Here is a 24,506-nt window from a genome sequence, read left to right as displayed (position 1 = left end):
CCCGTTACCCCCACTGTTCCTGCTGTCCCCGCTGTCTTCACTGTTCCCACTGTCCTCACTTCCTCACTGTCCCCATTGTCCCCACTGTCCTCACTGCCCTGCTGTCCTCACTGTGCTCCTGTCCTCGCTGTCCCCACTCTCCTCACTGTCCTGACTGTTCCAACTGTCCCCCTGTCCTCATTGTCCTCAATGTCCCCACTGTGCCCATTGTCCTTACTGTCCATGCTATCCCCAATATCCCCACTGTTCCTGCTGTCCCTGCTGTCCTCACTGTCCCCTTTCCCCCTGTCCTCACTGTCCCAACTGTCTTTGCTATCTTGCTGTCCCCTCTCCCCACAGTCCTCACTTCCTCATTGTCCCCACTGTCCATGCTGTCTCACTGTTCCCACTGTCCCAGCTGTCCTCACTGTCCCTGCTGTCTCCACTGTCCCTACAGTCCCTGCTGTCTCTACTGTCCCCACTGTCCTCACCCTCCCCACTGGCCTATCCCTGCTGTTCCCACTGTCTCTGCTATCCCCACTGTCTTCCCTATCCCTGCTACCCGCACTGTCCCCATTGTCCCCGATGTCTCCATTGTCCCTGCTGTCCCTACTTCCCTCCTGTCTCCACTGTTCTTTGTGTCCCCACTTTCCCGCTGTCCCCGCTTCCCCTGCTGTTGCCACTGTGCCTGCTGACTTCACCGTTCCCACTGTCCTTGCTGTCCCTACTGTCTCCCTGTTCCCACAGGCCTCAGAAGGCTCTGTGCTCCTGACCTGGGTGAGACTCACTCCAGGTGCAGTGCTTTTTGAGCTGGCTTCCTATGAGACTTGCGGCATTCGAAGGACCAGTGAAAAGAGTTTTTAAAAAAGGAGGTAGTATTAGGTTAAAATTTTAACCATCAAGTAAGGATGTGAAAATAATGTGCCCTCATGAAAGATAGGTGGAACATTACCTGAGAATAATAGCTAGCCTTTCAGAGGGAGCACATTGAAAATGGGTGGGACACTGGTGTGACTCAGTCTCTGCTACTGCTGCATCCATGCTAGACTCGGCATTTGATCACAAAGTCTATAGCAAGTGATGCAGATTGTATTGGTGACTCATTTGGTAAAGCAAGGAGGCAGAAGGTGACCTTGCAAATTGAAAAATAGAACTAAAGTCAAACAGCCCTTGGTCACCTGTGTTGTGCCCTGAATCTTTGGTGGACAGTTTCCTCATCTCCATCTCATCATTCCCCATCTGTCTCCACCCTTCCCTGACTCACAGGAAGTTTGAAGTAGACACCAAAAATGCCAATTTATTGCTTTACTAGAGGCCCGGTGTATGATATTTGTGCATTGGGGGAGGGGGTTCCTCAGCCTACCCTGCCCCTCTCACAGTTCCGGGATGTCCTGCTGATGGCTTAGGCCCGCTCCCCATGGGCCTATGCCACCAGTAGGCCTCCCTCTGCAGGAGGCAATCTGGCTGATCAAGGGAAGGTGCTGCCCCCATCACCCTGCTGTTGTTACCATTGCTGGCCACTGCAGCTGCCAAGGTGTTTTCATCAATGGGATTCCAATCCCTTCACCATGAAAAAATGACAACTTTCTTTAGGCATTTTCAAGATGTCTCTTTCATAGGATATGACCTTTCCCTTCTCTTTCCCTTCCTTTTCCCTTCCCTTTCCCTTCCTCTCCTGTCCTCCCCTCCTCTCTCAGCCTGTATCCAGGCCTAATCGCAGCCCCTTCAGTAGTCAGTGCTGGGTCACCTCGGCTGACTTCCGGTGTTTGGGTGAGCCTTCGGTTGTTATGGACCCTGGCTCCTGATATATATACACACATATATACACACACACATACATATATATATAATGAACCTACAGAAAGAGGGATTAAAAAAAAAATTACCAGCCGGTTTGGCTCAATGGATAGAGTGTCGGCCTGTGGACTGAAAGGTCCCAGGTTTGATTCCAGTCAAGGGCATGTGCCTTGGTTGCTTGTAACAAGGAGGGAACTCCTACCATTTGCAACAACATGGATGGATCTGGAGAAAGTTCATGCTTATTATGCTTAGTGAAATAAGTCAGATGGAGAAAGATAAATATCAAATGATCTCACTCATTTGTGGAATATAAGGAAGCTAAGATACGGGAAATCCTTAATTCGAGTTAAAATCACATGAAACACTGTTTGAATCCTATACTGTTTTTTTAAAACAGCCTAGAGTGGTAAATGTGTGTCATACAAGGCAGAATACCATTGAAATAGAGAAAGAAACACGTTCGGCAGCTTTGGAAAGCCTTATACTTCACTGGACTGTAGTACTACACACTATAACATAGTTGAGAGACTATGTTTCCGAGCTGCTTCTGTTCATAACAGTGTATGGGAAGTTGTTTGATAATGTTTGTAATCCTCATACTTGGACAAGAAGGCAGAATATAGGAAACTACATGAAAATTTGAATAATTCAGTGAAAATGACTGTATATAGATGGTGGAAATTCATACATATATGCACTCATGCAGGCATATATCAAATTCCACAAAACAATACTTACAATACCTATTCCTATAATGTATGGTGCATTGATACTTTTTATGATAACCACAAAACTGACTTGCAAGTATTAAAAGTTCAAAACTCGTCTTTTGAAAAACTACTCTAAAGTATATGCTGACAACATATCCTGGATCAGTCTTTATTTCACCAGTGAAAACTGGAGAACTTGCTGAAAATAAACTAATATCAGGTTCTGAGAAGACACATGGAGAACACTTTGGAACTCTCAAAGTGTTTTCAGGTTTAGAACACAAATGTTATCTTATTTCAGTTCTTTTTGAGAAAATAGAGATCTCTTCTCACTTAAGCCTTTCCAGTAATATAGGCTAGACTGTAGTTGGCAAACAGTGGCTCTCGAGCCACATGCAGCTCTTTGGCCCCTTGAGTATGGTTCTTCCAAACTTAGAAGAAGTTTAAGTTTAAACAATTTGGCTCTCAAAATAAATTTCAATCATTGTACTGTTGATATTTGGCTCTGTTGACTAATGAGTTTGCTGACCACTGGGCTAGAAGATTGGTATTTAATTGAAGTTGGAGACAGAGACTGATGAGGTAGCAGCTAGAGATTTCCTTAAACTACTTGTTTTGAATTCAACATGCATAATTCTCCAGGCTTAAATTTTCTTGAAGGATTAACCAAGCCTTTTTTTCTTACCCAAAGTAGGGAAGGAGCGGTCACAAATGAAGAACTTGAGCTAGCTTTGAGGTTCCAGAAGCTGCTGCTGCGAGCCAGCAACTGCCATATCAATACTGCTCTTTGAACAAACCAAGAAGGCCCATCATCCTTTAAGCTGCTGTTTCTCACTGGATTGGCTACTTGATATTAGTATCGTCTGTCACTTTAAAACACAGAGGCTCAGTCTCAGGGACTGCCAACCAGTGATTGGGAAGAGAAGACAAACACCTCAAGAGTGAGTAACAGAACTCACAAGTAAAAGTTGGAATGAGTTCTACTGTATCTGGCTCCAGAATGATAGGTAGAACAAAATCAATTGCAAATGGTCTTAGGATTCCTGAAATGTAATTGTTTTTAATATATTTAAAAGCACACAGAGGTCTCTTTGATTTATAAAAAAAATAAATACATAACATGACATATTTCTTCATGATCCTGGGCTCTTATGAGTTCAAACTCTTAAATGGATGTGGTATGGTCACACATGATCAGGTACACACACAAAAGCATATTCCAGTTGTAAAAGCAAATTCCTTCAAGGACAAGAATAAACAGATTAGTTTTCTACTGGAGAAAGTATGTCCAGAGCTTGGCAATAAGGTTGGGCCCAGTATGGTAGTCTCTGACCAGCTGGCCTACAATCTAAGAAGCCAGGGCAGGAAGGCACAGCCCTTCAGCTCACATGGTTACCCACCCTACGGTCAGCCAGGCTTCTAAACCAGTGCAGAATGGCCAATTCTCTCCTAGGCTCCACAGGGCTCCCACCTAACTGAGAATGAAGCACAGGAAGAGTGATTTTGTCTATACTTGAGGCTCTGTCTTAGAAAACTAAGGTGTGCTCATCAAGTATTTTCATTATAACACTGAATGGAAGTCATGACCCTGCCCATGAACGCTGAGCAGAGAACACGAGAGGTTCACCGTGGGCTTTACTAGACATGATGAGTGAGCATGCAGTTCTGAGTGGGAAGGAGGGAGGTGTTTTTTCCAGCTGGCATGCACTCCAGCCAGGGTAAAGACATTTGGCCTGAAATACCTGACAAAGCTATGTAAACGGGGGGTTTCAGAATCTTGTTTTTTAATCATATAACACAACATAAAAAAACTAAAAATCCAGTCTCGGTAAATTTGGATTAAAACCTGAAACATGTTTGCCAGCAGGTAGGAATGTATCTGATAGTTTAATCTATTATTGTGTTATTGGCTATCTTTGAATTAAATCTAGAAATCTGATACCTCAATCTTGTTTTCCAAACCACTTAATTCCTATTAATTCTTAAATTGGTTAGTTCTCCTTCTTCAGAATAATTATCCATAACAACCTTCCTAATAGCGAGGGTGTACTTCTGAATATAAGAGACCTTCAGTTGAAATGGCATCTCCAAGGCCCACAGTTCGGATAGGGTCTTTACATACCAATACGGGTGTGAAGTGGAAGGACACCCCCTCCCTGTGCCATTCTATCACTGGCTCATCGGGGTTGAATATGACCCTAGAACCTACCTCCGAATGGGAAGTCAGAAACTCATGTGGTGCTCTCAGGGACACTCGGCTGGTATCTATGGTTTCTGTAGCACAGGCTTGTATCCCAGCCACACGAGCTCCTGCAGCCACGGCTGCCAACTGGTTGGCCCATTGTCCATCTACAGTTGCTAAGATGTGGTAGACCAGCGTGTGGAAATGGATCCTGGTGAGGTCTGAGGCTCTGCTTTTACTCTTCCCGTGTTCCTTCAAGATCCAAAATAGGATGTCACTGACCATGCCCACATCAGGAACACCACTCCAAGAAGAGAGGGAAGAGTGAGGTCCAGCTGCTGACTGGCTAAGAAATAGCAGCTCCTGTTCATTCAGCCCAAGGGAAGTCACCGCATGGAAGACCTGCTAACAAAAACAAAATGACAGTCTCTTTCCAATTCACATAAAAAAGGCATTTTAGGACACAGACAATGACCAAAGCCAGGGAAGTAAGACAGGATAACCTCTTCCTTACAAGACTTCCTACCTCTGAAGTCTGTGGTGGGGAAGTGACAGATCATATGTCAGTTTTTACTATTACACCTCTATTTCCACCTTATTTTCCTCAGGATAAACTGGAAAGTTGCAGTAACACTCTTAGAGCCAGTCTTTTGTTATATGCCATTACAAGACAAAGGGCAGAGATATACATATTTTGTATTTCTTTTCATGGTGCCTAGCTTTGCATACATATTAGATCCTCTTACCATTGATGGGACATGAGTCTCAGTTCCTCATTGTCATCAGACATTATACCAGTGAAATGGAGAAGGCTCTAGCAACACATAGTCAGGATTATAGTGGTTTTGTGTATAACCACCAAAGAGCAAGAACAGTTTCATATTAGCGCTAAGCTTTTTAGGCAGGTGTTACTACTAAATAGAGTACTCCTCTTTCTATTTAGTAATAACACTGAAAAAGGGCACCACATAGGAGCCATTGAGCCTGTTTCCTTTTCGTTCTGTTTTTAAAAAAATTATTTCTAAATTTTAGTTGATGTACAATATTACATTAGTTTCAAGTATACAACAAAGTGATTAGACATTATATAACTAAGTGATCACTCCGATAAATCTCGTACTCACTTGACACCAGATATAATATTGATTGTATTCCTTAGGCTATACTTTATATCTCTGTGACCCTGTAATTACCAATTTGTACTTTTAAATCCTTTTCACTCTTCTTCCAATCCCCTCCCATCTGGCAACCATTAAAATGTTCTCTGTATCTGTTTTTGTCATTATTTTTTTGGATTCCACATATAAGTGAAATCATCAAGCATTTGTCTTTCTCTCTGACTTATTTAATTTCGTCTAATACCCTCTAGGCCCACCAATGTTGTTGCAGATGGCAAGATTTCATTCTTATGGCTGAGTCGTAATCCATTGTACATATATACCACTTATCAATACACCTATTGGTGGACACTTAGGTTGTTTCCATATTTAAATACTGTAAGTAATGATGAAATAAACAAACATATGGATGTATATGTCTTTCTGATTTATTATGTTTCTTTGAATAAATATATAGAAGTAGAATATATATAGAGTTGCTGGGTCCTTGTTTCTTGTTGTATCCTTTGTTTGTCTGACATAAGTATTGCTACCCCAGCTGGTTTTTTATTTCCATTTTCATTAAATATCTTTTTTTTTCATCCCTTCACTTTTAGTCTGTCTTTTGATGTTGTGTTTCGTATAATTTTTATCTATTCTAGTCAGTATATATCTTTTTAATAAATCCCAGTCTGAGGATTTTTTTTAAACTGATTTTAGAAAGAGGGAGAGAAACGTTGATGTGAGAAACATGGCTCAGTTGCCTCCTGTATGAGCCCTGACCAGGGATCAAATCTGCAGCCTATCTGGGATCAAACTCACAATATTTTGGTATATGGGATGATACTCAAACCAACTGAGCACTGTATATGTCTTTTGATTTGAGCATTTAAAGTAATTGCTGCTGAAACTGGTTTGGCTCAGTGGGTAGAGCGTTGGCCTGCAGACTCAAGGATCCTGGGTTCAATTCCAGTCAAGGGCATGTACGTTGGTTGCGGGCACATCCCTGGTAGGGGGTGTGCAAGAGGCGGCTGATCGATGTTTCTCTCTCATCAATATTTCTGACTTTCTATCCCTCTCCTTTCCTCTCTGTAAAAAATAATATATATATGTATGTGTGTGTGTGTATTTTATATATATATAAAATAAAGTAATTGCTGTTAGATATGATTTATTGTCCTCTTATTATTACTTTTGATTTTTTTTTTCTTAAAAGCCCTTTTAACATTTCATGTAACACTGATGTGGTGGTAAACTCCTTTAGCTTTTTCTTGTCTGGGAAGCTCTTTAGCTGACCTTTGATTCTATGAAGCTCCTGATTTCCCCTTCAATTTTGATTGATAGTCTTGCTGGGTACAGTATTCTTGGATTCAGACCCTTTCTTTGCATGACTTTGTATATTTCATCCCATTCCCTTCTGGCCTGATAAGTTTCTGTTGAGAAATCAGTTGCTAGTCTGATGGGGGTTCCTTTATATGTAACTTTCTGTCTCTCTCTGGTTGCTTTTAAGATTCTTACTTTGTCATTGGTGTTTGCCAATTTAATTATAATATGTCTTGGCGTCGGTCTTCTGGGATCCATTTTGCTTGGGACTCTGCGAGCATCTTGGATTTGTGTGGGTTTTTTCTTCTCTATCTCAGGAAAGTTTTCTGTCATTATTTCTTGAAATACGTTTTCCATGTCTACCTCGGTTTTCTTTCCTTCCGGAACCCCTATTATTCGAATATTGTTTTGTTTTGCATTGTCCCAAAGCTCCCGTAGGCTCTCCTCCTGCTTTTTAATTTTTTTTTCTAGAAGCTGCTCTAATTGGGTATTTTTTTCCATCTTGTCTTCGAGCTCACTGATGCGATCCTCTACTTCTTCTAGTCTGCTCTTGATGCTTTCTATTGAGTTCTTCATAGTCGCGATGTCATTTTTCATTTCATCTTGAGTCATCTTCATTTCCTCTTGTTTTTTTTTCATTTCCTCTTGGGGCTTACTCATGTTGTCAAATTTGTCTTCCATTCTTTTTAGCCATCTTAAGATCGTTACTCTGAATTCTTGCTCAGGTAGGTTGCTTGCCTCTAACTCGTTTACTTCCTTTTCTGGTGATGCCTGTTTTCCTTTCATTTGTGGGCTGTTTCTTTGTCTCCCCATGATCTCTCTTCAGGATGTCTCTCTCCTGTGTTGATTTATCTCTCCTTTCCGTGGATGATTGAAGATCTCCCTTGAATCCATGCGTTTGCACCAATTGGGGTGTCTCAGCTGCTCGATGGTGGTTTTTTCAGGCCTCCTGTTCCAGTCTTACCAGCGTAAGGAGATCAGGCTCACAAGCTGGGAACTGTGGCGAAACAGGGACAAGCCGCCATCTTTTCTCCCATTCTGACCTTTGATTCTAAATGATAGATTTGCTGGATAAAGTAATCATGGATGTAGGTGTTTGCTTTTCATCATTCTGAATATTTTGTGCAATTCCCTTCTGGCCTGCAAATTTTCTGTTGTAAAATCAGCTGGCAGGGCATGGGAGCTCTGTTTTAGGTAATAACTACTTCCCCCCCCCCTTTTTTTTTAATAAATCTTATTGTTCATATCATTACAAATGTTCCTCATTTACCGCCCCCTCAATTGCTCCCCTCCACCAGGTTCCCACCCCTCGCTCTGCCCTTTCCCCACCCCCCCATTGTCCTCATCCATAGGCACACAGTTTATGTTCAGTCTCTTCCCGTTCCCGTACCCCCTTTTCCCCTTTTCCCTGAGAATCGTCAGTTCACTCCCCTTTCATACCTCTGATTCTATTATATTCAGCAGTTAAACTGTTCATCAAATTTTTTTTTTAATTCCCTTGGAATTTAGATCACTTGATAGTTACATATTTGTTGTTCATAGTTTTTTTATTTACTTTCTTTTCTGAAAGAACCCCCTTCAGCAATTCATATATTTCTGGTTTGGCGGTGATGAAATCCTTTAGCTTTTTATTTTTATTTTTATTAGTGAAGCTCTTTATCTGGCCTTCGATTCTGAGTAATAGCTTTTCTGGGAAGATTATTTTTGGCTGTAGGTCTTGCTATTCATCACCTTGAGTATTTTTTGCCATTCCCATCCAGTTTCTGTTGAGAAATCAACTGACAATCATATGGGTGCTCCTTTATAGGTAACTACCTGCTTTTCTCTTGCTGCTTTTAATATTCTCTTTGTCTTTTGCTCTTGGCATTTTAATTATGATTTGTCTTGGTGTGGTCCTCTTTGGATTCCTTTTGTTTGGGGTTATGTGCGCTTCCTGGACTTGTAAGTCTATTTCTTTCCCCAGGTAGGGGAAGTTTTCTGTCACTATTTCTTTCAGTATGTTTTCAGTATCTTGCTCTCTCTTCTTTTGGGACCCCCATAATTCTGATGTTGGTTCGCTTGAAATTGTCCCAGAGGTTTCTTACATTATCTTCAACTTTCTGGATTCTCTTGCCTTCTTGCTTCTGCGGAGGTGAGTCCTCTGCCTCTTAATGTTCCAAATCTTTGACTTGATTCTTGCGATCTTCCATTCTGTTTTTAGGACTCTGTATAATATCTTTTATTTTAGACAATGTATTCTTTATTTCTAGTTGATCCCTTTTCATATCCTTATAGGTCCCATTTATTTTATCGGCCTTTTCTAGGAAATTCTTGAAAAATCTTATAACTGTGGTTTTGAACTCTATATCTAGTCACTTTTTGTCCTCCATTTCTTTCGTTTGTGATCTGTGTCCTTGTCTTGGCATTTTCACTGCTTTCCTGAGTTGGTAGGGTGGCTTTGTGTGCTAAGGTGTCCTATATGGTTCAGTCTCCCAGTTACCTGAGGTGGACACTCTTGGTGCCCCCTTTTGTGGACTGTGTGTACAGCCTTGTTGTAGTTAAGTCTTGATTGTTGTTGGTATCACTGGGAGGAAATGACCTCCAGGCCAATTGGCTGTGAGGATCAGCTGTGTCTATTCCAGGAGACAGCCTTATTCGACTAGACTTGGAAAATTGCAAAAGCCTCTGTGCTCAGCTTGGATGGGGCGGAGTTTCAGGTGGAGCCTACAGCCTTGGCTTCCTGTCAGCCCCACCCCATGAGGCTCCGGAATCTCAGTGTTCCTCAGTGTCCTTCAGTACTCAGTGCAAGCACCACTGAGAGAAAGATGCCCTCGAGTTTCGCCCGCTATCAAAGTCTAGGCTCTCCCCCAATGAGCCCAGAACTTGGGTTCAGTGCAGTTGGAAATGGGGTTTAGAACTGTCTGGAGCTTTTGTCTCCTTCCTGCTAGGGCAATCCAGCAGCACAGTCAACAGTCCGTCCTCTGCGCGCAATGTGCACGCCTCTGGGACTGCCTTTCGCAGCTCTGAGCCTGGGTCCCCAGGGTCCGGCCTAGAACTGGGGTTCAGTGCTGTCGGAACTGGTATTCAGCACAGTTTAGAGCTTTTATCTCCTTCCCGCTAGGGAACGCCAGCCAGACACTCAGCTGCCCCTCCTCTCCGGCTCCGTCCTCTTTCCCGTGCGCACCATGTCTCTGTACCTTAGGCTTTTACAGCTCCTCTGCTTTTCCTTCTGGTTTTCTCTTTCCTTCTAGTTGTAGAATTTCCAGTCAGTCAACTTTCCTGTAGTTCTGGATAATGTCCATGTTGTATTTTAATTGTTTTTGAAATTGTTGTGTGAGGCTGCAGTTAGCTGTTTACCTATGCTGCCATCTTGGTTTCTCTATCTACTTTTCCCCTCTTTTAAGATTCTCTTTTTACATGATTATGGCATTTTAATTTATGTGTCTTGTGTAGGCCTCTTTGAATTTTTCTTGTTTGGGACTCTATCCTTCCTGGGCTTGAATGTTTATTTTCTTTACTAAGTAGGAAAGTTTTCTGTCATTATTTCTAAAAAAAAAAAAAAAAAAAAAAAAAAGGTTTTCAACACTAGCTCTTCCATCTTCTGATGCAAATTTTGGTATGTTTGATGTTATCCCAGAGGGACCTTAAACTATCGTCATTTTAAAAATCCTCATCTGAGGTTATGTTTCTATTGATTTTTAGAGAAAGCAAAGGCGGGGGGATGGGGGAGGAAGCGGAGGAGTAGGAGCTAGAGAATCATCAATCTATTGCCTCCTGTATGCACCCTAACCTGTAATTGAATCTACAACCCATGTATGTGCTCTGACCAGGAATAGAAATTACAGTCTTTTGGTATATGGGATGGTACTCGAACCAACTGAGCCACTATTCTCATTTTAAAAATTCTTTTTCTTTTTGCTTCCATATATTCAGTCACTAATTTGATTCTCTGTTTCATCAACTCTACTGTTTATATCCTGTAAATTATTCATTTCAGTTAGTATATCATATCTTTCATTTCTGACTGGTTATTTATGGTTTTCATGTCCTTTTTTATAATTGAAGTTTCCACTAAGTTCCTGGAGCATCCCTATAACTACTGTTTTAAATTCTGTATCTGGTAGATTCCTTGCTTCTACTTAATTTAGTTCTTCTGGAGATTTCTCCTGTTCTTTCATTTGGGACCTGTTTTTGTTGTTTGTTTTTGTCTCATTTTGGTTCCTTCCCTGTTTGTTTCTATGTATTAGGCAGAGCTGCTCTCTCCCAGATTTGGTAGTAGGTGTCCTATAGGGCCCAGTGGTGCAGCCTCCCTGGTCACTGAGCTGGATGCTCCAAGTGTACCCCATGTGAGCTGTGTGCACTATCCTGTTGTAGCTGAGTCTTGATTGCTATTGGCACATCTCTAGGAGAGATTTATCTCCAGGCTGATTGGCTGCAAGGACTAGCTGCAATTACAGCAGAGGAGCTGCTGTGCATGAATCAACCCCATGGAGCAGGTCTCACTTCATTGGGGCTTTGGTGCCTGCTAAGTCTGCCCCTTGAGTTTGCCACTATAAAGGTGGTTGGGTTGTAATCCAGTGTGGTCTGTAGTTATCCACCAGGTCCACTGGCTCTCAGGCATTCTGAGAGGTAAAAGATTAGCCACTGCCTGGGGCCATCTGGTGTGAGCAACAGAGCAATCTGCAGATGGCTGCTACTTGTGCTGGGCATGGAGGTACCCAGGAAAGGTCAAGCTGCTGAGGCTGGTAGCTGCTAGGCAGGTGTGGGACCTCTTAGCAAAATGTATGGGGTATGGTCAGGCCAAATCATGTTTAATAGATTTTAGAAAGTCTAAAGCATGAGTCAAGAGAGGCTATTTGTATGGGAAACTACTGGGAAAGGCTTGGGTGGGCCCAAAAGTTGGGAAGGGTGGGGTTTCAGGAATCACCAGAGCAGAGCTATGAGTGTTAGCCAGGTTGATGGAGACTTAGAAATGGCATCTGGCTGAAACCAGTTTGGCTCAGTGGATAGAGTGTCGGCCTGTGGACTGAAAGATACCAGATTTGATTTTGTTCAAGGGCATGTACCTTGGTTGCAGGCACATCCCCAATGGGGAGTGTACAGGATGTAGCCAATCAATGTTTCTCTCTCATCGATGTTTCTAACTCTCTATCCCTCTCTTCTCTCTGTAAAAAAAAAATCAATAAAATATATTTAAAAAAGAAAATAAAGAAAAAAATGGCATCAGCCCGCCAACTCTGTGGAACAATGGCTTCTGCTAGTACTTCTGTCTGAGAGACTGTCTGTTCCTCCAGCCCTTGCTAGACAATTCAGTTCCTCCTTGTATGTCCCTATTTTTTGTAGCTGCCACCCCAGTACTGGAGCTCAAAATGTGCCCAAGCTAAGTTTGTGCCTTGATGGGCCCTTTAAGAGGAACACCTGGGACTCTAGCAGACCTCCATCTCACTTAGCTGTAATATCCATTGGTCTTTACAACCAGAAGTTATGGGGACTTCTCTTCCTAGTACTTGAACTCTGGACTGGGGTTTCTGATGTGAGGCTGGGACCCCTTACTCCTTATGGGAGATCTCTACAGCCAAGATATCCCTCCCAATTATTAACTGCACATGTGGGTGTGGGACCAGCCTATTCCAAGCCTCTTCCCTCCTACAGTCTCAATGTGGCTGTTCCTTTATATTCTTAGCTTTAGGACTTCTGTTTAGCTAGATTTAAGGGGTTCTGAATGATGGTTGTTATGTAATTGTAACTTTTGTTGTGGTTGTGGGAGGTTCTAAGTACCATGTTTACCTACACCAACATCTTTACCAGAACTCTCTGTTGAGCCAGTTTTCTATCTTAAAGAGAACTACTATGAACCACCTCACTATCTTTCTTACTTAGCACTTTCCTCCTTACAGCCAGAGACATACATATAAGATGACTGTTAGTGCAAGAGAGATATGCCCCTATATATATGCAGGCATGTAGGTATGGGTAAAGGGATTTATGTGTATGCATGTGTTTATATTTATTTAAAAATCAATGACCTGTACCTCTGCAAATATAATAGCACTTTCATTTACTGAATGTTCTTTTCTAGAACTGAACTAATGGCTTTACTCAAGGGAAGGAAGGAGGGATTAAAATAGGGAGAGAGGGAGAAAAGGAGGGATTACCTCCATTTTACAGATAAGGGGACTGAGGAGAGATTAAGTAGACAAGTTACACAGAAAATGAGATAAAAATGGCTTCCTTTTTAAAAAGTAAATAGATAACCTAAAAAAGAGAAATGCAAATAAAAACTATACTGAAAAACACCAAGAGTGAACCCTAATGTAAACCACATATTTTATGTGGCAATGATGTGTGAGTGTAGGTTCACCAACTGTACCAAGTATCCCACTGTGGTGCAGTGGGTGAGATACTGGGGGAGACTGGGTGGGTTTGGATAGGAGGTATATGAGAACTCTATATTCTGCTAATTTTACTGTGCACTTAAAACTTCTCTAAGAAGTAAAGTCAGAGGGGGGTCGGGCAGCAAACTGGGTGGAGAAAGGCAAATGGGAGGGAAATGTGGGACATCTGTAATAGTATCAATAAAAAAAGTAGTCTAATTAAAAAAATATTTCTCACCTGTTGCACTGGTGACAGTGCATGATTTTACTGTTTTTTTTTTAACAAAATTTTTTAAAAACTGAATTTTATTGCTTTATCAAGAACTTTATTATCATTTCAAAGAGAAAGGGAGGGGGCTGAGAGAGAGAGAGAGAAAGAGAGAGAGAGAGATACATCAATGCTGAGAATCATGGATTGGCTGCCTCCTGCACACCCCTACTGGGGATCAAGCCTGCAACTGAGCATGAGCCCACACCAGGAATCAAATCTTGACCTCCTGTAGAAGATAGAACAAGATGGTGGCTGGCAAGACGGAGCTGAGAGAGAGGAAGTGGGTGAGAGTAGGAAAGGAGTGTGTGTGGATGGGCGTGGGGTGCGTGAGTGAGGGAAAGTTAAATCACACAGGAGAAGCAGGAGCTGGCAGAAGGCATCTCCTTGACAAGGAGTGACTAGCATCACTGCAAGCTCTCCCGGGATGGTGGGATCCCAGCACAGAGCCCAGGCCATCTTGAAGGGGAGAAGGGCCTTTTTTAGAAACCCATCAACACCATCAACAAGACAGACCTTGGAACTGCCCCGTGACCCAGCACCAATTCCAGCCAATATCCTGCTACCCCAGCTGCAGACTCATGGACCTTCACATCCAAAGATATGCTGATCGTGGCAGCTAGAAGTGCACTCCCCCTTCCCAACCACAAAACCCGGGTTCGAGCATCTGCCCCACCCCACCCGTCCCCCCCACCCCCCTTGGGTCCGCTCGTGCCTCATAGCAAAATCCTGGTTTGCCGGCAAACGGCATTTGTGGGTTTGCGCCTAAGCCATACCCTGGTTTCTGCGCATCTGTGGGCTTGTTCCTGCCCCGCCTCTTCACCCCCCCTTGCCCGGATTCCAGAGTTCGCTGCCCCTCACGCTTGCTCTCACCCAGCAGCAAGACTCCAGTTCATGCGCGTCCATGGGCTCATGCTTGCACCCCACCCCTTTTTTTACTCCCTCTCGCCTTTGCTCAAGCCCAGATTCCCACGTTCACAGGTTTGTGCCTGATCTGCCCATTCGTGTCCACTCACGCCCACTAGAGCCGACAGAAAAACCTTGGATTCACCGGTTTGCAGGCTTGCACAGGCTAAGACAAGCAAGAACACCCCACCCCAGGGTTGCACGCCTATCCTGGTGCACTCGATACTTCAACCCCATAGACAATAGAACATCCCAACCCCGGGTTGCACGTCTCTCTGGGAACAGTGCGTGGGAGACACCAAGAGCACCCGAGAGTGGATTCTGTACAGACAAGGGCTCGAGGCCCTGCAGTGGAAATTCTGAACGCCTTCTTCCTTGAGGCTAGCCAAGCTGCTCAATCGAGTGCCGGGACCCCTAGGTGTACATCGGAGCTCAGAGGTCTGAGAGTTCGTATCCACCGATACGCCACTGCAGAGGTGAGGTTCCTGCAGACCTCTGTAAGCCACTAGTGGGAGCTACTGTGAGCTTGCCTTGGATGCAATCTTGAACAAGCAGGAGGCGCACACCCATCCAGCAGTAGAAGCTTTGAATTCACTTTGCCTAGATACTGACACACAGGCACCTCAACTGCGCGACTACACTTCTAAGGCTCTTCAGAGTCATTCAGTGCACAATCTAATGTGGGTTTTCCAGTGAACCACCACTGGGAGTAAGCAACTATTCACCACAGGTGCAACAACAAAAGCTGGGTCCGCCCATCCCACATCTGCATATCTCTGGGCACCTCACCCACGCCTTTCCAAATAGCAGGTCCCCTGAACAGCAACACCCCAACAGATGGTTCCTGGGGACCACTGCGAGTGCCTGCAGGGCATGTGTGATTACAGTTAAGGATGCAAGATAGCAAAAATTAAGAAACTCCTCCACATCAGCTGACTTGTAGACACCACAGTTGTACCTCCCAAGTTTACAGACCTACATCAAGAGAACCCAAATAGCTTGAGAAGGGAGCTACACTAGATTAACAAGCCCAGGGGAACTAAGAAATTACACCAGTAGCACCATCCCCAAAGGAACCTGGGAAGCAAGGCAATTGGATCTACAATTAAAACACTACAGGAAAACATGGGAAGACAAAAAAGCAATCCACAAAGGAAAGGGAAAGAGGAATCACCAGAAAGGGAGTTAAATGAATTCGAAGTTAGCAGCTTATCAGAGACAGAATTCAGAGTAATGATTATAAGGATGTTTAAACGGCTAGAGGATAAATGCACACAACTCAATGACAATTACACACAACTCAATGAGAATTACAAGGAGCTGAATGAGAATGTCACCAATATGAAAAAATACCAAGAGGAGATGAAGAACAACATAGCTGCAATAAAAAACACAGTGGAAGGTTTAAAAAGTAGGCTAGAAGAGGCCAAAGACCGCATTAGCAAAGTAGAAGACAAGGTAGAAAAAAGCACACAAACACAGCAGCAACTGGAAAGAAGACTTAAAAAGCAAGAGGAGAGCCTAAGGGAGCCATGGGACAACTCAAAATGAAACAACATTAGAATAATAGGGATACAAGAAGGAGAAGAAAAGCAAGAAAACCTCCTGGAAGAAATAATGACAGAAAAATTCCCTGATATTGGCAAGAAAAAAACTATCCAAGTCCAAAAAGTACGGAGAGTCCCAAACAAATTGAACCCCAAAAGACTGACACCAAGACACATCATAATTAAATTGACAAACCACAATGACAAAGCAAGAATCTTAAAGGCTGCAAGAGAGAGACAGAAAGTTACATACAAGGGATCTCCTATTAGAATAGCAACTTATTTCTCAACAGAAACACACTAGGCCAGGAGGGAATGGAATGAAATATACAAAGTGATGCAACACAAGGGACTGAATCCAAGAATACTATACCCAGCAAGGCTATCGTTCAAAATTGATGGTGGGATCAGAAGCTTCACAGACAAAAAAGGGCTAAGAGAATTCATCACTACCAAGCCAGCAATGCAAGAAATGCTAAAGGGACTGCTGTAAAAAGAAGAAAGAGAAAGGCAAGAAGAAAGACAAACGCTAAGGAAGAATATGGCAACAAACAGGCACTTATCAATAGTAACATTAAATGTAAATGGATTAAATGCACCAGTTAAAAGACATAGGGTAGCTGAATGGATAAGAAAACATGACCCATATATCTGCTGTCTACAAGGAACCCACCGTAGAGCAAAGGATTCACACAGACTGAGAGTGAAGGGATGGAAAAACATTTTTCAGGCAAACAGAAATGAGAAAAAAGCTGGGGTTGCAATACTTATATCTGATAAAATAGACCTCAAAGTAAAGGCTGTAACAAAAGATAAGGCAGGCCACTACATAATACTAAAGGGAGCAAGTCAGCAAGAAGATATAACTCTGGTAAACATATACGCATCCAATGCAGGAGCACCAAAATACATAAAAAATCTGAAAGATATAAAGGGAGATATAGACATCAATACAATCATAGTAGAAGACTTTAATACACCACTGACATCAATGGATAAATCCTCTGGACAAAAAAATCAACAAAGAAACAGCAATCCTAAACGACACACTAGAGCAGATGGATCTAATTGACATCTTCAGAGAATTTCACCCCAAAGCCAAGGAATATACGTTCTTCTAAAGTGCTCATGGAACATTCTCAAAAATAGACCACATATTGGGTAACAAGCAGTCTCTCCAAATTCAAAAAGATTAAAATCATATCAAGCATTTTCTCAGATCACAAAGGCATAATATTAGAAATAAACTACAATAAAAACATTCCAAAAAATTCAAACACCAGGAAGCTGAATAACATGCTACTAAACAATGATTGTGTTATCAATGAGATCAAAGAAGAAATTAAAAACATCCTGGAGACTAATGACAATAAAAACACAATACTGCAAATCCTATGGGACACAATGAAAGCGGTCCTAAGAGGGAAGTATATACCTCTACAGGCCTACCTCAAAAAACAAAAACAAAAAACAAAAACAAACAAACAAACAAAAAAACACCAAAAAGGGTTAATAAATGATCTAACTCAACAACTCAAAGAATTAGAAAGAGAGCAACAAGAAAAGCCCACAGTGAGCATAAGGAAGGAAATAATAATGATCAGAGCAGAAATGAATGACATAGAGACCAAAGAAACAATACAAAAGATCAATAAACCAAGAGCTGGTGCTTTGAAAGGATAAACAAGATTGATGAACCTCTAGCCAGGCTCACCAAAAAGCAAAGAGAGAGGACCCAAATAAACAAAATCAGAAATGAAAGAGGTGAAATAACAACAGATCCCACAGAAATACAAAGGATTGTTACAAAATACTATGAACAACTCTATTCTAATAAACTAGACAACCTGGAGGAAATGGACACATTCCTAGAAAAATACAACCTTCCAAAACTTAAGAAGATACTAAAAATTTCAATAGGCAGATAACTAAGGATGAAATTGAAGCAGTCATCAAAAAGCTTCCAGTAAACAAAAGCCCAGGACCAGACGGCTTCACAGGGAGTTTTACCAAATATTCAAGGAAGAATTAAAACCTATCCTCCTCTGACTACTTCAGAAAATTCAAGAGGAAGGAACACTTCCAAGCTCCTTCTATGAAGCCAGCATCACCCTAATACCAAAACCAGATAAAGACAACACAATGAAAGAAAATTACAGGCCAATATCCCTCATAAACATACATGCCAAAATCCTCAACAAAATTCTAGCAAATCGGATCCAGCAGTACATAAGAAAGATCATACACCATGACCAAGTAGTTTTTATCCCAGGGATGCAAGGATGGTACAATATTCACAAATCAATAAATGTGATACATCACATAAACAAATTGAAAGATAAAAATCCCATAGTCATATCAATTGATGCAGAAAAGCATTTGACAAAATCCAACACCCTTTCTTGATAAAAACCCTCAGCAAAGACCATACCTCAACATAATAAAAGCCATATATGACAAACCCACAGCCAACATCATATTCAATGGGCAAAAACTAAAACCATTTCCTCTAAGAACAGGAACAAGACAGGGATGCCCACTCTCACCATTCCTGTTCAACATAGTGCTGGAAGTACTAGCCATAGCGATCAGACAAGAAGAAGAAATAAAAGGCATCCAAATTGGAAAAGAAGAAGTAAAACTATCCTTATTCGGAGATGACATGATACTGTACATAAAAAACCCTAAAGACTCCATCAAAAATTATTAGACTTAATAAATGAGTTCGGCAAGGTAGCAGGATACAAAATCAAAACCAAGAAATCTATGGCATTTCTATACACCAATAATGAACTTACAGAAAGAGAGACTAAAACAGCAATCCCATTTACCATTGCACCAAAAAAAATTAAGATATTTAGGAATAAACTTAACCAAGGACGTAAAAGACCTAAATGCAGAAAACTACATGACACTGAAAAAAAAGAGATAGAGGAAGATGTAAACAGATGGAAGAACATAACATGTTTGTGGATTGGTAGAATCAACATCATTAAAATGTCCATACTACCGAAAGCAATCTATAGATTTAATGCATTCCCCATTAAAATATCAACAGCATACTTCACAGACCTAGAAAGAACACCCCAAAAACTGACATGGAATAAAAAAAGACCCCGAATAGCAACAGCAATCCTGAGAAAGAAGAATAAAGTAGGAGGGATCTCAATACCAGATTTCAAACTGTATTACAAAGCCATTGTTCTCAAAACAGCCTGGTACTGGCACAAGAACAGACATACAGACCAATGGAATAGAACAGAGAATCCAGATATCGACCCAAACCACTATGCTCAATTAATATTTGACAAAGGAGGCATGAACATACAATGGAGTCAAGACAGACTCTTCAATAAATGGTGCTGGGAAAATTGGACAGATACATGCAAAAAAATGAAACTAGACCTCCAACTTGCACCATACACAAAAATAAACTCAAAGTGGATACAGGACTTAAACATAAAACGGGAAATCATAAAAATACTAGAGGCATCCACAGGCAGGAACATCTCAGACACATGCCAAAAGAACTTCATTGATATTGCTCCTAGGGCAATGGAAGCTAAAAAAAAAATAAACAAATGGGACTACATCAAAATAAAAAGCTTTTGCACAGCAAAAGAAACCATCAATAAAACAATAAGAAACCCCACTACATGGAAGAACATAACCCCAACGATATCAATGATAAGAGTTTAATCTCCAAAATTTACAGAGAACTCATATAACTCAACAAAAAGAAGATAAACAACCCAATAAAAAAATGGGCAACTGAGCTAAATAAACACTTATCGAAAGAAGACAGAAGGAAGGCCAAGATACATATGAAAACATGCTCAAAGTCATTAAACATCAGAAAGATGCACATCAAAACAACAATGCAGTACTATCTTACACTGGTCAGAATGGCTATCAACAAATCAGCAAACAACAAGTGGTGAGGATGTGGAGAAAAAGGAACTCTTTTACACTGCTGGTGGGAATGCAGACTGGTGCAGTCACTGTGGAGAACAGTATGGAATATCCTCAAAAAACTGAAAATGGAACTCCCATTTGACCCAATGATCCCACTTCTAGGAATATATCCCAAGAAACTAGAAACATGAGTCAGAAAGGATATATGCATCCCTATGTTCATAGCAACTCAATTCACCATAGCTAAGATTTGGAAACAGCCTAAATGCCCATCAGCAGATGAATAGATTAAAAAACTGTGGTACATCTACTCAATGGAATACTAAGCTGCGGTAAAAAAGAAAGAGTTCCTACCATTTGCAGCAACATGGATGGAAATGGAAACCATTATGCTAAGTGAAATAAGCCAGGCAGAGAAAGAGAAACATCACATGATCTCACTCATTTATGGAATATAGTGAATGGCATAGACTGAGAACAAGAACAGACCCAGAGACTGAGTAACATTGATCAGAACCTCAAACCCCAGGGAAGGAGGAGATCGCTGGGAATAAGAGGGAGAAATCAACCAAGAGACTTTTGGGCATACATATGAGCCTCATCAATGGCCATAGATAACATGGGGGTGAAGTATGAGTGGAAGGTAGGGGATAAGGGGAGGATAAGAACACATATGTAAAATAATAATAATAATAATAATAATAATAATAATAATAATATATGAGAGAGAGAAAGAGAGAGAGAGAGAGAGAGAGAGAGAGAGAGAGAGAGAGAGAGAGAGAAGAAAGTGTGAGCCAGAACTCCAAGAACACCTGAGAACGCCTTACTGCCATGCTAACAGGCATCAGCTGTATGATAATATAACCTGGGGCTATTGGGCAAGTATTTCTGGACTTATGTTCCTAATCCTTCGCGGGTGGGAGTTCTTACCTGGGCTGATCCTCCTGCCCAAAGTAGTCACTGATGACACCAAACACCTTGGTCATCCAGGAGGACTACAGGTGGGACAAGGAAGTATAATTACATAGGGGTCACCACCCAGCTCCCCTTCTGTATGACACAAAATTAAACCACTGCTCCTTTGTGTGTAAAAGTAAAAAGTGGTTTCTAGCTTGTAAAGACACCAAAGGAAGGGACCATCACTACTTCCTCCTGGGAGAGATGTAGAAAATGAAACAAAGACCCTGTCCATATAAAAAGAAACTGACAGCCAGTTTAAAATGGAATTTCCATGGCCTAGACTAGAGCAAAGAATATCCTTACATGATATTATTCTACAAGGTCATTATAATTTTTCCCAGATTTGGCTTATCCCCATCATTCATTTTATATATTTTGTGCTTGGAGACAAAGGTAACACAGCTCTAGATATTTTAGCATTATAACAGCATATTGTACAATTATCCAAAACAAACATACAAACCAGTCCTTTGAATGTCTGGCAGCAATTTAAAAACGACATGAAAGAACTTCATCCCTTCCACTATGCAGAGGGCCCCCTGGGAAGGCGCCCGAGCATTCTATTTTGGCCCGTCTTCCCTTTTGGCCAAAAATGAACCTCTTCTTGTGGTCCAGGTGCCCACAACTGTTGCCTGACCTTTCAGTTCATGCCGAGGCTGAAGCACCATGGTGGCTGGTACCATGGACCTCCTGCCCGCCCAGTGGGGGGAGCTGGGCCCTCTCTGGAGAAGAAACATGGGTTCCCAAAAATATGAGATCAATGCCCAGGCCTCGCCAGCAGGTGAGGAGTTCCCGAGGCAGGTGCTGGGTGTGGAGCCCATGGGGGCATAGGCTACCAAGGAGACAGAACTAAACCTCCCATTACCCTGCTTGGCCCCGGAGGATGGCTGGTTAGTCAGAGACAGGGAAGATTCCTCAGGGAAGGAATAACCTAAGACAGGCACAGTCGCAGAGGGGCCATCAGGAGAGAACTTGGGGGTCAACAGAGGTGGGGCACAGACCCTTACCACCGCCCCCCCCCCCCACGTGGCAGGTGCCTGAACCTTCTCCCATTCTGAGGGAAGTCTCCTGCCCTCATGGCTGCTTCGCTCCCCATGCACAGCTCAAATTGGGACCCAGGTAACAGACAGAGACTTGGCTGACAGCAGCTGCCCTCTCACTGCAACAATACTTGAGAGGTCTTGTACCCATGGTGTGGGCAAGTGGGTTTTTAATATCCAAGTCCAGTCTAGTAGCAGGAATGCTCAGGCCCTTCTCAAGAAGGCAAATAATCAATTCCACTAATACACACATGGTAAATAAGATTGTTGCTAGAGTGTTGAGTCTGACAGATGAATAGTAGCCAATTTCTTACAGGAAATTAATGTGGCTAATGGAAATAAATGAATATTCTAGAAAAACTGAATGTACTGTACAAAAAGCTGTACCTAAAGTATTAACAAAAATTCTTATTGGCAGAGCATTTCATGGTAAAATTGCACAACATGTTATGAACCTAAAGCAGTCATAGTGTAGCGCAAATAATTAAAATGTAAAAGCTATCAAGACTACATTATAAAATTTCCAAAAGTCTCCTATTATTTAAAGTAAAAAAGGGGGTGACAGTGGAAGAATATCATGTAAAGAAAAATATCCTGAGAATAATTTACATTAAAAAATTTGTACTTTCGAAAATTAACCTTCACCTGAAACGCTAACAGCAAAATACCCATGAAAATACACACATGGTGTCAAAACAAGCCAGAGGAAAATTATTTGGGGGGGGAAAAAATGAAAAAGAATCCCAAGTCAAATTTAAAGAAAATATCCCTTTATTAACTTTTGGTCAAGAATATGTTTGTATATATTCAGAAAACAACTCCAAGACCATCTGGAATCCTGTAACAGAGAGGAATAGACAGAAGTGCTCCAGCCATGAAGACAGAAGAGACACAATTCAGAGATGGAAGATGCTGACGATGCATCACCATACCAGTAGACAGAAGCTGCATGTTGCTGAATGATGCCCAGGATCAAACCAGAGATGGTCGGACCTGCATTACCACAATTTGTCCACCAACCAGATCTGAAATATCATGGCTGGCATGTACATATAAGGAACTATTTGACATTGAAATCGGGACTTAAAAGAACTGTTGGCCCAGAAAGGAACTCACTACAGACTGATTCATTTGCCTCTCAACATAACCATTATTGCTTGTCGCCAGTTTAGGTTCTTACAAGGGTATTTCTTGGATCACATGATCTCACACATCTAGAGGAAATAATGAACAACATAAACTGATAAATAATAAAAGACCCAGAGAAAGAGAAGCAGCGATCAGACTCAAACCTCAGAAGGAAAGTAGGGGAGGGTGGGGGTAAGGGGAAGAGATCAACCAAAGGACTTGTGTGCATGCATATGGGCCTAGCCAGTGGCCATGGACAACAGGGGGGTGGGACATATGTAGGGAGGGGTTTGGGATGGAAATGGGGGGGATAAGGACAATTATGTGATACCATAATCAAAATAAATAAATAAATAAAAATAAAAAATAAAAAATAAATTTTTTTTTTGACCTCCTGGTTCATAGGTTGATGCTCAACCACTGAGCCATACCAGCTGTGCATGTATTTAATCACACTTTGGTCACTGATATGAGGAAATAATAAGCACTTGTAAAGAATTCTAGTGGAAGTAAATTGGTATAATTCTCATGGAAGGCAATTTGGCAATATCAAATTTATATATGCTTTTTCTGCTCCTATCCAGCCAATTTTACTTCTGAGTATTATACATATGTAGTTGTTTATGGACAAAATAAAATCATGTACAAAGTCACCGGTTGCAGGCCTATATGGAATAGCAAAGGGTAATGCACCATTGAAAAAATTCAGGTTCAGCCGGGACAGGTTTGGCTCAGTGGATAAAGCGTCGGCCTGCGGACTGAAAGGTCCTGGGTTCGATTCTGGTCAAGGGCATGTACCTTGGTTGCGGGCACATCCCCAGTGGGGGGTGTGCAAGAGGCAGCTGGTCGGTGTTTCTCATCGACGTTTCTAACTCTCTGTTCCTCTCAATTCCTCTCTGTGTAAAATCAATAAAATATATTAAAAAAATAAAATAAAATAATAAAATAAAATCAATACATTAAAGAAAAAAAAAAGAGAAAAAATTCAGGTTCAATAAACTGAGGTGCCCACACATTCCTTTTAACAACACAGCTGTGAAAAGACGAGAATGTTTTCCAAGTGATGACAGAAAAAAGATCTTCAAAATTTGCTTGTGAGAAGTATTTGAAATCTTGCTCCCTAGCATATGCCATCAGCTTGGCTCAAATAAATTCTTATAGAAAAATTTTAAAACCCAATAAAACAAATCCACTTAGTAAAAAAGAACAAAGTGTAGAATGTGTATTTAAGTATGCTATGATATATATTTTTTTTATTAAAAAGGCTTAAAAATAAGGACATATTCCCGTGTGTGTGT

The 24,506-nt window shown here is 41.6% G+C and overlaps 2 protein-coding genes across 6 annotated transcripts in view; one reads left to right on the top strand and one right to left on the bottom strand.

Moving 5' to 3' along the window:
* The window catches only part of BBS4 (Bardet-Biedl syndrome 4), a 128,242-nt gene extending 124,888 nt beyond the window's left edge, over positions 1 to 3,354 (top strand). The window contains exon 16 of one of the 2 annotated variants that reach the window (XM_045587186.1): positions 3,184 to 3,354. In XM_045587186.1, the coding sequence (XP_045443142.1) occupies positions 3,184 to 3,218 (35 nt within the window). In that variant the 3' untranslated portion in view covers positions 3,219 to 3,354. Of the gene's footprint in view, positions 1 to 3,180 lie in introns of both variants that reach the window. The other variant, XM_036456679.2, reaches the window with a different exon arrangement.
* Positions 3,355 to 3,523: 169 nt separating this feature from the next.
* Positions 3,524 to 24,506, bottom strand: part of ADPGK (ADP dependent glucokinase) — a 63,161-nt gene continuing 42,178 nt past the window's right edge. For 3 of the 4 annotated variants that reach the window (XM_036456700.2, XM_036456712.2, XM_036456720.2), the window contains one exon: positions 3,524 to 5,076. In XM_036456700.2, coding sequence (XP_036312593.1) covers positions 4,522 to 5,076 — 555 coding nt within the window. In that variant the 3' untranslated portion in view covers positions 3,524 to 4,521. The remainder of the gene's footprint in view (positions 5,077 to 24,506) is intronic. The other variant, XM_036456709.2, reaches the window with a different exon arrangement.

Source organism: Pipistrellus kuhlii, unplaced genomic scaffold (genome assembly GCF_014108245.1).
Source record: "Pipistrellus kuhlii isolate mPipKuh1 unplaced genomic scaffold, mPipKuh1.p scaffold_m20_p_1, whole genome shotgun sequence".
Classification (NCBI taxonomy): Eukaryota; Metazoa; Chordata; class Mammalia; order Chiroptera; family Vespertilionidae; genus Pipistrellus; species Pipistrellus kuhlii.
Note: the sequence above shows the minus strand (reverse complement) of the source record. Positions and strands in the feature narration are given on the sequence as shown.